At 38.6% G+C, this 13883-nt stretch overlaps 1 protein-coding gene across 1 annotated transcript in view; it reads left to right on the top strand.

Moving 5' to 3' along the window:
* TG (thyroglobulin) overlaps positions 1-13549 on the top strand; it is a 148299-nt gene extending 134750 nt beyond the window's left edge. The window contains 3 exon segments of the mRNA XM_032707121.1: positions 7594-7734; positions 8487-8677; positions 13227-13549. Of these exon segments, the coding sequence (XP_032563012.1) occupies positions 7594-7734; positions 8487-8677; positions 13227-13342 (448 nt within the window). The 3' untranslated portion in view covers positions 13343-13549.
* Positions 13550-13883: the final 334 nt, after the last annotated feature.

The following is a 13883-nucleotide window of genomic DNA, read 5'->3' as shown; positions in this document are numbered from 1 at the left end:
TAAAATGCAGGGATGAAAAAGTACTGGTATTTCCTTTTGTTTCACAAGGAGCAGTCCCTTAATAACTCACAGCAAGATAAACAAGAGGGAGGGAGAAGTCAGCCAGTAAAGACAGACCCAATGCAATGATGCAAAGTAGACAAAAAGCTATTAAACAGGGAGGATTTTTTACCGGTAAAAGTCAATTAGCCAAAGTTTGTCTTGCAACTGGATGTTTCTAAAATGTATACATATACACACATTCAAGTATGCATAGATACAGGAGTAGGGTTAAAGAGCCTGCTCTAAACTGATGTCTATGACATATGTGGAAAATCACATAAACCCATGAACTGACAGTTTTTGTATAGATGAATGGATCTTGCAGAGAGCAGAATAATATCTCCTTCCACGTGGTAGCATTCTCCCAAGCTTGGCATGACACCATGTCTGCTTTAGTCTTCAGTTCCCATTTGAATAAGGAGCCAACTCCCACATTAATAATCTGTGGTAAAAATATATACATAACCCAGCTGCCATTTTCTCACTCTCTTTCTGAGAACACTTAGGCCTTGGAATAAACATTTATTCTAAACAATGCAGGAGGAATGTGGCTGCTCAGCACTGCCTGGGATTAGTGGGGAGGGCTGGGGTATAGCTTTAGTTACGGTGAAGAAATGTGTGATAGCAGAAGTATGTTTTGACAAGGATAATATTATTAACTGTAAAAAGATTTGTCTTCTTAACCCTTCAAGAGATTTCTGGGTGATTTTTGCATATTATATGAAGGAGTACTGCTTGCTATGCCAGTACAGTTTCCAATTCACACTGTGGTACCAAATGTTCTGTCTTAAAGATGGTGCATAAAAATCAGTGCTCTGCCAACTGAGAGGGACAGATCATCAGCTGCAGCAGGGTGGCAAAGCATCATTATTGTCATTGTAACAGTCTGAACTGAGGACTAAGAAGCTCTATCTTATAGTCATTAACATGACCATAAAAAATTGTCACAAAAGCTTTTCTTAATTGTTGAGTATGGGACAAATTAATGATCTGCTGTCTATTTTGAGTAATTTTATTTGGGACTGTCTTTACCTCCTGTCTGTGCACTCTTGTGTATGTTGACGTGAGCTGTTGAAAGGCTGCTCCATGCCAGTGCTCACATAGCTGGCTGGATTTTGGTGACGCTTCTTGCGATTCCTTTAACTGAAGGCGAGAACTCCTGACTGATTAAAAAAAAAAACAAAACCCCAAAATGTTTGTGTATAAACCCATTCAACTCTGTAAAGTATTTTTGGTTTCTATTTATTCTGTATGCTGTGGTAATTCTGGCTATTTTTTATATCCCTTTAATTAAAGGAGATTTTTCTACTCTTTTGATTTCATAACAAATGTATCCCTGCCCTTTAATCCATCCACCACCTGTCCATTTCAAGCTCTCCTCCTGACTGTAGCTGTTAGTCCATGGGTACCAACATCCCATAGGCTGGCGTCCACATTGTGAATTGGGTGCTGTGCAGGCAGACAGAAATTTATGTCTTTATATCTCTGGGCTTCAAAGGAACTCATGTAAACACAGAGGGCAAATAAATTAGCACTGAAGTGGTGAAAAGCACAAGATGCACATTGCCTCCACAGCTGGGCAAGCACCTCAATTGCCTTAGGCAGATACATCCACTTGCTGCAACAGCAGCTTGTTGCTGTGCTCTATAAAGCTCTACTCCCAATCATCTCCTAAAAGCTGTTGCTTTGCTCTTCTTATTGAAAGTACCTTTCATTCCTCTTGTCCATTGCGCTATGCCCAGCTACGGCTGTAAAAACACTATCCCACTGATACAACCACATCACACTGTTCTCAAGTCTTTAGACAGTTTCTTTGTTTCTAAAGGATTGAGGTCAGAACAATTTGGCTTTTCTTCCCATGAAGTGGTTTAGAGGCCTTTATCATTCAGATATTGGAAATTAGTCATAAATATGCAAAGACAAATCACCAAGCTCAGAAAAGGGATAAATCAGCTTTAAATGAAACAAAAATTCAGCTGAAAGATTCAGAAAAGTACAAAACAATTTTTGGAACTGCATGTGCTGCACTAGGACAGGCTGTTCCCGTAATCTGTAGAGCCTCAGGTATTCTTTGGTACTCTAGGATCTTCCAATGGACACATCATCTTTTTCAGGAAATTCATCCATTCATTCAGCTCAGGAATAGCCCTAATGAACAAATGCATAAATTTCTGTCTCCCCAAAGTGCACTCAAGTGTCAACATACCTATTTCTAGATTTTAAATACAGTCATTCCCTGATAGAATTGTGTTATTTGTGATTTTTAGGAGTTCTGACAAGTTGATAAAAGTGCTTTCTTCCTGCCTTAATATCTGTGATACTTTTTTTCAATTAATGTGAGCTTTCAGGTTCTTGAATTTACTATCTGCTACTTCAGTTTTATTTTCTTCAATTGGCAGGGCTATAATGCAAAGTGGAACATTGTGTGTATTGGGAGTAATTCAAGTGGAAAAGACACAGCAAACTCCAGGATACTTTTGCAAGTCACATGTATCTATAGGGCTTTTTTGGTACAAATGTGGATAAACTTGGCAATTTAATCCTTTTAGGAGTTAAGTTTTTCCATACGTCCTGATTTTCCTGAAAAGAAGAAAGAAAAGAATGTTCATCTGTTTTTCACATCCTTTACCCCATTTGTTTGGCAGGAGTTTGTAATGAGAGGAGACGCAATGAGCCAAATGCATCCCTAGAACTGCAGAGGTCACACCAGGCCTTACATTGGCCCATTAAATTTCTATAAATATCCAGCTATCCTTTGATTATTTTTTTCTCCCTGCAATCACATGCCATTTCCTTTTACAAGATGTGTGGCTATATGTAATTTTTTTAAATTATTTTGCTTAGCATCAAAATGAACACTTCATTTCAGGCGAAGTGCAGTGTTGGTAAGCTGCTCCTCTCCCATGCCATGGATGAAATGGTGCCTGTTCACAGCTTGGGATACTAGATCTGCAAATATACTCTGTAAATCTGCTGGTATTAATATGAAGATAATGCAGATGGGTGCGAAAAGCACATTAAATATTTCCAATAATTCTTGCAAAAAAAAATTTAAAATCCATTTGTTAAAAATAAACACAGACCGGGGCCACAAGAGCACGAAGGCAGTGGCACATTATATATAAATGATATCCTCTTCGCTGGGGACCAGGTTTTTATGAAATCCTATTTCTGTTCAAATCAGTAGGAGATTTATCACCAGCTCTATGAGTCTGGGTTTCGCCTATGGTGCTCAACTCAATCAGAATTTAAATAATAACCTGTTCTCACCAAAGCCAAGTGACAGTGGAGAGGTATTTTTTTGGCTTTTATGATGATAGTCCTACTCTTGCCAATGGGATACTGAACAGGGCCTTGATTGCAAGACTAGGAACTCAAAGCTGAGATCCCATCTCTAACACTAAATCTTTCCCAGAACTGTTAAAATGAGCAGTTATTTTCAAAAAGGTTTACATTGAAGGATAAATGGTTTTCTTACCTCCCAAGTCTGTCACCGATTGCCAATATCTGCTCAGGTCAGTGACTGACATGACTTTGAGTATAATATTTCTTCTCAATTTCTCAGATGATCTCTGGTAACTCTGGCTGAACTCTGGCTTGTTATGTTTGTCTTGTTATTTTAAAATTTAAATGACTGAATAGCAGTGGGAAGTTTGGTATTTTGGTATTGTATAAGATATCATTTAAATTTTGAGATAATTTACATTGGCTTCTACATGTGTGTGTAGTTTTAAAAAAGAACCAAAAACTACATTAAGACAACTAAGAATAGAAGCTATGACTCAAAAGGGTTTGAGATTAGTTGAAGTTAGTTGAAAAGGAGAGTAAGGACTATTTTTAAAGGAAAGGGGAAAAAAAAGAGAAATATTAGGCCAGAGTCAGTCATTAATCATCAGAATGATCTTCCAGTATGAACTAATTAGCCAGACCTAGAGCAAGGACAAAGTTCAAAATGAGATATATGTCCTAATTTACCACAGAGCACACTGTGAGGTCCCTGAAGCCCCAGCTTCAAGTCGTGCATTCAGTCCTAGCACAGAATGTGTGGTGGTCTGCCAGGTCATGTTCTTCTATTCTGACTGTCATGATTACGGGTAGCCAGTAATGGCAATTCCAATTTGCAAACAAATTTTTGAGGAGTTCTGAGTTGGGGGGCTTGGCTGGGTTTTTTTTGGGTGGTTTTGTTGTTGTTGTTGCTTTGTTTTCTTTTTTTTTGTTTGTTTGTTTTGTTGTTTTTTTTTTTTCTGTTCCAAAAGCTTGTGATTAAGATGCTAACTTCAGTTGTTGGATGAGGGGGTTTACATCTATGCTATCTTTTATTTGGAACAAAATTTAAACCAAGTCAACCAGTAACTGGGTATTTTTGTTCTAAATTCTGATCTACTCATCAGCCCCATTGAAGCTGTTTTGTACATGAAGGTAGCCACAGTTCTACAGAGAGAGCAGTGGAGTATCTGAATGGCTAAGTAATTCCTTTCTGTCTTTCTTAACTGGAAACATTTAAATGGATACTCCATCTCAGGTTCAAGGAAAAATTTCTCAGAACCTACACCTATCCAATTAAATGGTTTGGCACTGGATAATGAAAATTCCCTGCAAATGATATTTCAGGGTCTACTGTTAAATCGTTTCAGATTCTGCCATCTGATTTTCTGTAAACTGGATAACTGAACTCCAGTAGCGCCTCCTTCTGAGGTGAACTGAAAATTCCCCACAGAGACCTCATTTTAATGTGAACAAAGTGGTAGGATCTGGCTCCTAACTTCCCCATGGCTCAATTTACTGCTCTGTCTTATTGTCACATAAGAAGAGAAGCTATGAATCTAAAATCACTGACATTTTAAAAAGCAAAGTTATACAGGGAAGATCTGAAGTGTTACCTTTGCATGAAGTACTAGTCCTGTGTAGTCAATAAATCCAAGATTTCATCCTTACACATAATTGCATTCACTGCTGTTGGTAAAATAACAGATCTGTTCCTTGAAAAGGGACTTCCATAGCAGAAGTTAGTTGCTATTAGTTTGGCTTCCTTAAAAACACTTTAAAAACCCCCTTTGCCCTTATTTCTTGCTGTCCTTCCTTTTATCAAACTGTGCTCTGAAACGCACTGGTTGTGGGGCCTTCGTTTCCCCATTCAGAGTTGCTGCTGTTGAGCACCTGTATAGTATCCTGGGAGTGCAGTTTGGAGTAGCTCAGGAAACAAAAACTTCCCTGCAGAGCTGGTAGTGCACAACAGCAAAGCTGTAAATGTTTATTTGTCACTCTTCTCTTTCTCTCACTCCACTTTTCTTCCAGTCAAAACAATGTCTCTACCTGGTGCTACCTTGAGTATGCTCAGAGCTCCTACAAGACTCCAAAGTCCTTGTTTGGATATTTCGGGCCATTTGGCACTCCCCTCTGGTCCCTTCCAACCCAAACCATTCTATCATTCTTTGATTCTGTGATTCTATGATCAGAGTTTGAGGGAGGAGACAGAAATATTCCTCTGATATTTCTCATCTAGCCGCCCTCTATATGTTTCCCAGTTGTCTTTCCTGCTGTTCTATGCGTTTATTTATGTGCCTCTTTCCTCTCTTAACCTTAGGGTTTTTTTCTCATCATGTTTTCTTTCATATCAACGAAAAATATTGAAAGCAGCCCATGAAATTATAGCCTTTTGTACCACTTTATATCTTTATATGAAACCCAAAAGAGTTGTACAAATAATTTCAAACCTAAAAAGTTATGTATTTAAGAGACTGCTGAATTTCAGTCTGGGCTGTGACCTTAGCAGTTTTCACCTCTAGAAACATGAGGACTGAGAACACAGTCTCACTGGGGGGGAAAACTTCAGTCCCAGCTCACTTATTTTAGCTTCACAGCTAAGTTCATCTCTGCTATGCCTTCCCTAAATGGGTACACTTGTCTCTTCATTGCACCTCAACTAATTTCATGTCCTGTAATCTAATCAAAAGCAACTCTTCATTGAAAAGAAAGTTGCTCCTTTAAGTATATCATACCTTTGCTGGAATACTGACACTAGAAATTGCTGTTGTATACTGGGCCAAGCAAATTATTTTTAAGGCAAAATTATTAAACTATGATCTTGCTTAATCCTTCTATAAACATTTGGGGAAGAAAAATATGCTTTAATCTCGTTTCAGTTCTACATTTTTTTGGTGAATAATCTGTGAATAATTCACTTTCCAGATGCAAAGTATTACTGAGGTATTATGATAAGACTAAGGAAAACACAACCAAAGATGTATTTCATTTAGAGAGCTGTGTGTTTGTTTTTCAAAATAGAGATTTTAGTGCCACCACTCATAAAATGCTTTCAGCCCACCTGCCCATAATGGTTTGAACTACACTCCTTGTTCCTTTGGAGGCAGTATCAGGGTCATATCAGTGCTGCTGCATTTCATGCCCAAAGATAAAATAGTTTCAGTTGTGACACCTTTTGACAACAGCCAATGCAGCCAGTGCAGATCAAATCTTGCTGAGTGGATCTGGGATTTGTTTGTTCTTACCTCACAGACATCTGTTCCTTCTCCCAGGTCCCCTGATGCTGTCTGCCCTCATGCAGCACTAAACCAAGTCAATAAGACCTTTGTCTAAATGTGGGATATGCAAAATGCAGTTGGACCACAACAGAAATGTCTCCTTCTGAAATGTGGTTCAAAGCTGTGTGTTGAGCATAGTTTAGTTATAATTTTATTAGCAGAAATTGGCTACTGTTTTTCTGCAGCACTTGAAGGTGTTGAGGTGTGTGACCTTTACTGTTAGATCCTGCAAGTGTTGCGGTCTTATCTGGCCAGTCTTGTCTCTGAATTGTTGAAATATTCCTTATAATATGTGTTAATTATTACATGGAACTACTCAAGAATTGTTCTTTCTTAAATCTGATCTAGGTGATTATCTCAAGCTGTTTTGACTTGGCTGCCATATAAAACTAGGGGAGAACAGAGTGTATGAGTCAAAACCACCCAGCCAGCAGAGAAATTAGATTAAAACTGTGTCTAAGAAAAATCTTCATAAACATCTCCTATTACATCTTTTCTTATCCAAAGATTTGGGTTAGAATCCTGGCCACAGTGAAGTCAATGGAAAAAATCCAATTGCTGCTAAGAAGGGCCAGGATTTTATTCCAAGTCTCTGAAATAAACCATAATTAACCTTCCGTCGTGGCTGCCAGAATCCATGTCGCCACTTGCTTCCACTTTCTGAATTTAGTGAAAATCTGTCCATAACTTAAGAGGCATTTAAGGAACAGCCAAGTGACCTTCTCTATCACTTTCTCTTTAATTTAGAAAACGTGCCCTGATACCTTCCACAATTTGCTCTTGTAACAAATGTTAAAGACCTGCATTAACCTAATGGCAAATTCTCCCTGTTATTGCTTGCTCTTCTTTTATGTTTTGATTTGAAAAAGTCCCACAGCTCTCCACACTCTAATTAATGGTCATTAATTATATACCATTTTGCTTTATTCTCTGAATTACATTATATCCCTTTCTTACCCAAATAAATAAATGATGGTTTTAATTATCTTTCCATAAATATTTACTTTAGCTCAGGTCAGGAGCTCTTGCTGGATGTTCAGTATGCATTTGGTCTACCATTCTACCCGAAGTATGAAGAACAGTTTACTCTGGAAGAAAAGGGTCTTTCCTTGCAAATTATGCAGTATATCTCCAATTTTGTAAACTCTGGGTAAGTGGGTGATATTTAAGATTCCTATAATTGGGGACGAGATGAAGAGTATACAGAGTGTAGTCAGTCCAGATCCTGCCCTCTCTCAAACAGCCTCCATTTCCTCTAACAACTTGTAAGCCTATAGAGGGGTTTGGTCAAAACAGTTGGAAAGTCCTCAAGCAGAGCAGACACCAAAGATTTGTAGTTTGACTCTTAGCTAGAAGGAATAGACATTTTGTCTCCATTGACCAGCAGCAAATTCTGCTTAAATACATAGGGGCTGCAGAGGCCTTCTTGTTGATTCTCGAACTTAGTCCTAGGACCCACATTCTGAAGTCTCTTGCCTAAGAGTTCCCTTATCCCCCCCAAAAAAGGGGGGACACAGTGCAGCCTTTACTAACTAGTCTGTGAATATTCTTCAGCTTTACTCTGCTGTGACCATGCTCAAGAATGAGGAGTATCTCTAGAAAACTAGTGTGGGAATGGGGGGAAGGGTGACTTTATGTGCTTTTTGTGTTATCTTGGGTTGGGTTGGGATCGAGGGCTGTTGAGAGTGTTAATAAGCCTGTGTCTATACAGATTCTGTGTACCTGTTCCTTAGGAAGTTAACCAAACTAACAAGTTAACATGAATGATTCACCACTCTGGACTAAATTTGAGCCCTGCTGGTCAGAGGGACTGGATACACATTTCCCTGACCTACCCAATCTTCGTCTCACTTTACTGTTCATGTCGTTGTTTTCTAATGATCATTTCTCCTGCTCCCTTAGAAATCCAAACTACTTTCATGGTTTCTCGAGAAGGATGTCAGGGGTGATGCCCCTCTGGCCTATGTATCTGTCAAGTGATGATGGTGATAACTGCAAGGAATTCACTGTTTCTTTGCCAACTCTTAAAGGATTGAAAAAAGCAGACTGTTCTTTTTGGTCTGATTATATCAGAAGGCTGAAAGCATCCACAGGTGAGAAGAGCATTTTCTGACATTAAATAAAACCTAAATTCTCTGCTTAATGTTTTCCTATGAATGTAGCTCAATCACTGGAAAAACACTTTTCATAAATTAAACATTTTTCATTGTCTGGGGCATATAGTTAAGACTGTCCTGAGAGTGAAAGGATGCAACAGTAAACAAATTTATTTTGTAGCAGATAATGAGTAATAAAGTTTAATTGCCCTGGAGTCAGAGCTAAAGAAATCTTCCTGCTGTGATGATATAACAAAGCTATATCTTCTAATAGTTTGCTCTCTATTTGCAGTTATAATATAGACTTTGACTAAATTGGAAGGCTGGGTATACAGGCCTGTTTTGTCTACTGGAAACACCTAACATGAGAATGCTGAGATTCCTATGGTTTAGGAGGAGCACAATGATGTCTATCCACTATAAAGTAGTAACTGAGGCTGTAGTTATATGTCATTATGGTTCCTGCATGCTTTGACTTCACAACAGATAAATTTATCTGACTTTTTTTTTATAGTTATGCTGATTATGACCCTTGTATTTCTCTTTTGTCACCATAAATTTCAATGCAGCTATGAGAGTCCTTCAATTTTTTCTTACTGCTTAGGACAGTAAAACCAACTCCGCAGAGATTTCAATCTGCTGCCTGTCCTGAATTTATTCTAGTAAATAAAGTCCACTTCGTGGCTGTGTATCTTGTAAATAAATTTGGATAGCCTCAAGGAAAGCAAACAAAACCATCCCTTTTTGGCAGGCAGAGATGTTTTGAATTGTTCTTGGAGGCCTGCAAGTTTGCGAGTGTTTTTTATGTCCTAAGGTTTCATCTTCAAACCCTCTCTGCTTTTGGGGACATTGCAATTCTGGGAACAAAAAGTACTTTCTCAGACACCAAACTACCCAGGGTTTCTGTGGCTGATAGAAGACTTCAAAAGGGCTGAGGCTGACGTTTGTGTAAGACAAAACTCTAATGTCTCAGAACCATTAATTTGGTGATTCTGATGCAAACACAAAGCATAAATTCTCTTGTTGAAGAGACAGCTCCAATCTTCACTCATGGTCTTTCTTCCAAGGTGAACTCAAGACTTTGCAGAAAGCCTTTTCATCAGTTTCCTGATGTCCCTCAATGTCTTTCAAGTTCAGAGGGGGTATTTTGATCTCTCCAATGGCTTTCTGGTGGTTGAGATTTTGCTAATTTTCAAAGCTTGATTCTGATGTTTAAACAGTCCTGGCTATAACTTCTAGATCTTTTGGGACTTCACCTCACAGCATTATGTCTGTGTAATGCCAGACTGAGCATTACTGTTGACCAAGCACCACGGACAGAGGCTATTCCCAGCACTTACAGAAAATCCCCCCAAAAAGTGGAAAAATATCTTCCTGGGCAGATTAGTTTTGGCATAGAGAAGGTCTAAACCCATCCAAACTGGCATAAGAACACAACATTCGTGTATGAGTTGGTCCAATGATCTGTCTAACTCAATATCCTGCCCTTGTCAGTGGCCAAAGCCAAATACTGGAATGTTAAACAAAAAATGGAGAAAGGGAGAGAAAAGCACACAGAAAGAGTTCACGAAGTTGGGTAAAATTCTTGAAAACAAGCCATAAAGTGTGAAATTTATGGAGTATAGATTGTGAAGAAAAGATTTAAAAAGTACATGTCAACATGTTATTCTTCAAGCAGAACTGAGTACACCCGGCTGGCTCTTTAAGTCAGTGTTTGCTTGGCCCCAGAACCATGGTAATGCAGTTACACAGCTGACTTCTGCTAAATTCTATCATAGCAGTGTTGGCTTGTTGCCTTGCCTTGATAGTCATCTTTAATCTTATCTTGGAATACTGAAACTTCTCATACAATTTTTAATAGGCATCACATCAAACCCATTTCTGTTCCAGACCTCAGCTTGGGATGGTATCTTACAGATACTCATGCTGTGGGTCTCTTGATAACAATCTGAGCCCACCTCCTTGGAAAAAAGATTCATAATGTTCATCAGTTCTCCTAGAAAGACAATATAAAATTTGGATGCTGATGGCTGAAGACCCTCAGGTTTTTTTGAGATGTTGTGCTGAAATGTGTCAATACATCAGTACAAGTTCATTACTTGCATTGCTCCCAAAAATTGGATCCTGCAGGAATTGCATCCCTGTGTATCATGTTGATGTGTCTCCTTTGCACCCAAGGTTACTTGCTGTACCTCCCTTCAGAACAGAAGCATTGCACCTCTGTTGCTACCTGAGTGCTCCAGCCTCTATTCCTGGAGTGCTGTCAGGCTGTCAGTCAGGTACTCTGAGGTCCAATCTAACACTTTCCCACCTTTCAATAAATATAAAAGTCCATGATAGTGTTCTTGGATTATTATGGATTGCAATCTGTGGTCTCCTGCCAAGTAGATGGAAGTTACAAGTGTGTCAGCAAGAGGTACTGATAATGAAACAATCCAGTTTTCACATGTAAGTGCAAAGATGTACAGAATATAGTCTGATGCAATCTCAACCTATTATGATGAATTCTGTTTTGTCCATCTCACCTTTTCCTTGAAATCAGTTTTTTTCAGCTTCATATGTCATCTGTGATCTGTAAGCAAAAAACCCCAACATATTTCAATAAAATGAAGAAGAACTAGATAAGCCAGTGATCATAAAATATAACAGAAACTAGTTTTTCAAAAATCTTTCTTGATCCTTTGTATAGAGCCAGGTGAAATGTCAAATTAAGGATAACTGAAGGCTCAAAGCTCAATATCTCAGTCCAACTGAAAACTGAGGTATTCCTTGTTGTGGTTTATGCTAAACTCATAAATTGCAGTTTCTGGGATAAAAACCTCTCATATTTAGAATCTTACATGTCTTTAAGTTATTCACTAGATCTAGAAGCTGTTGTATATATATCTAGCTTAACTATTACTTGTAATTTTCTTTCCATTCAGTAAAATACTGTCCAAGTTGAAGTAGGTGTTTCATTTTGTGATCAGACCACAATATTTACTGATGGAATGTATAATTTGTTCCTGGCACATAAATGGAATGTATGTAGATGTAATTGGAGATAATTTAACAAAATTCATGTCATAAATGCATTGATTAATCATGGTGTTTGCTGGCAGTGCCTTTATAAATTATGGAGGGATGTCTGAATTTGTTTCATTGCAGATAAACTATAAATCTCTTGAATTTTTATTTGAGACCAGTTTGTAAAGTAGGCATTTTGGGGAGCAGTCTACCTGCGGAATTATGAAACTGGTGATGCTTGAAAAGGTTTGGATTTAGTAAATGGAGTCCCCATGGTTGCATTTCAAAGGCATGCTTTATATTTTGAATTATGACGGTTTCCATGGGAAACATCAAAACGATAAACAAGAAGAGTGGCCATAAGGAAAAAATAAGCTGTGAATGGGTTTTTCCAGAGAATGTGTTAACAGCTTGCAATTCAGTTAAAAACAGGAGCTCCAGAATGTTTATGTATATTCAGACAGATGTCTGAATGCTAAAATTCCCCTTGCATAGTATGGTGGACTGTGCTGCCTAACAGCAAGTCCCTTTGTAAGGGACCTCTCACTGCATCCCAAACAGGTGGACTTGGATCCAGTCTTCATCTCTTACTCATCTGACTGGTATCTGAACAGAACCAGTCCTCCTAAAAGAAGGGCCTCTGTAAGCAGTGTTGCAAATGGAGAGAAAGAGATACCTTTAGTGTCTCAAAGTTGATTCTTGTCTGCCTAACTCTTGTGCCTACATTTAGAGATCTGGGCATATTTTAAATGTCCAAGTTAGCCAGACTGGACCCCATCTGTAGAAAACAGGTACTAAAGCTGAAGCCTTTTCCATGACCTCTGGGACACCAAGGGTAGCCACACAAGAGTCCAAAAAAACCAACAGTATTCATAGTTCAGACTTGAATCAAAGCGTAATCAGGAATGTTGTGGTTAGAATTAATCTTTTATCCTTTCTATTCACACCTTCCTTTTCGAAATCTCAGCTAGAGAACAGATTCCTTTAGTTATGGAGGATGTCTGTGCAGCTATGAGAGCACTGTCTCTAGGAGACATTCAATAAGCACCCTCAGTACACTTTCTTGACACGGTTTGGTGGTGCTGAGGCAAATGCATCACTGAAATGGGGTGGAAGAGTAAAACCATAGAAGGAAAAACATAGCAAAGAAGAGACCTATCAGAGATGGGGTCCTTGGGGCCTTGTATATTCCAGACAGACAAAAAATTAATTTTCCCCACACTTCCTACCTGGTAGGGAAGTACCAGGAGATAATTCAAAAAAAAAAAAAAAAAGTCTTGGATGAGTGGAGAGCAAACTATTATGCATTCCAATGGCAGTTATTTAAAGCAGCTGGAGGCACAATTCTTAAATACCATCAGGTGATCTGCTGTTACCCTAAAGCATTTTGCAAATGGACTGCAAACTGAGAAAAATATCTTCCTGAACATTTATAGCTGCATAAAAGTCTTCTAAGTGTCATTGATCAACTGTGTGCCTCACAACCTGCTTCATCAAGGATATGACGTCTCTTTTTATCTCAATTATATTGTCTTTTCAGGAAGTGCAAGTGATGGAGAATCATCTGGTGAAAACAGCCCTAGTGAAGCTCCCAGTGAAGGACTTTCCTCCCTGGAGAGCCAGCCCCTGGGAGACAAAGTGTCTTACAGCAGATAGGAAATCACAGTGCTATCAGATGGATTTGTCACATGTACATCCACACAACCATCTCACACCGAATGAACGAGCTGTTTCCTTTAGTTAACTTTCTGAACAAGTAAAGTAGACCTCTCAATAAGGTAGTTTTTCAAGAAAATTGATGAATATGGCACAAAATAAACACTCCAGCTATTGTGTAAGGTCAAAAGAAACTGTAATTTGAAAAATGAAATATCAATAAATACTGCAAAACCAAAACAAATATGCTTGGTCTTCTTTTCGTGCAACTACACAAATACCAACATGTTGTAGTACCACCAACCAGAAAAAGACATACATTAAAACACTTAGGAGTCTCTGGGTTGATGAGGCTCAGATTTGTTAGATGTCATATCTGTCTTGTCCTTGTTTGTTACTCGTCCTATCACAAGCCGCTCGTAGGAGTGGGAGCCTGGTTTGGCATTCTGGAGAAAACTGAAAAACTTCAAAATGGGAAGAGAGAACAATGTAAGAAGAGAAACAAGAGTATGCACCAAGTGTGTTCACATGAAGTCAGGCA

Source organism: Chiroxiphia lanceolata, chromosome 1, assembly GCF_009829145.1.
Source record: "Chiroxiphia lanceolata isolate bChiLan1 chromosome 1, bChiLan1.pri, whole genome shotgun sequence".
Lineage (NCBI taxonomy): Eukaryota > Metazoa > Chordata > Aves > Passeriformes > Pipridae > Chiroxiphia > Chiroxiphia lanceolata.
The sequence above is the reverse complement of the archived record's forward strand: the minus strand, read 5'-3'. Positions and strand labels throughout refer to the sequence as shown.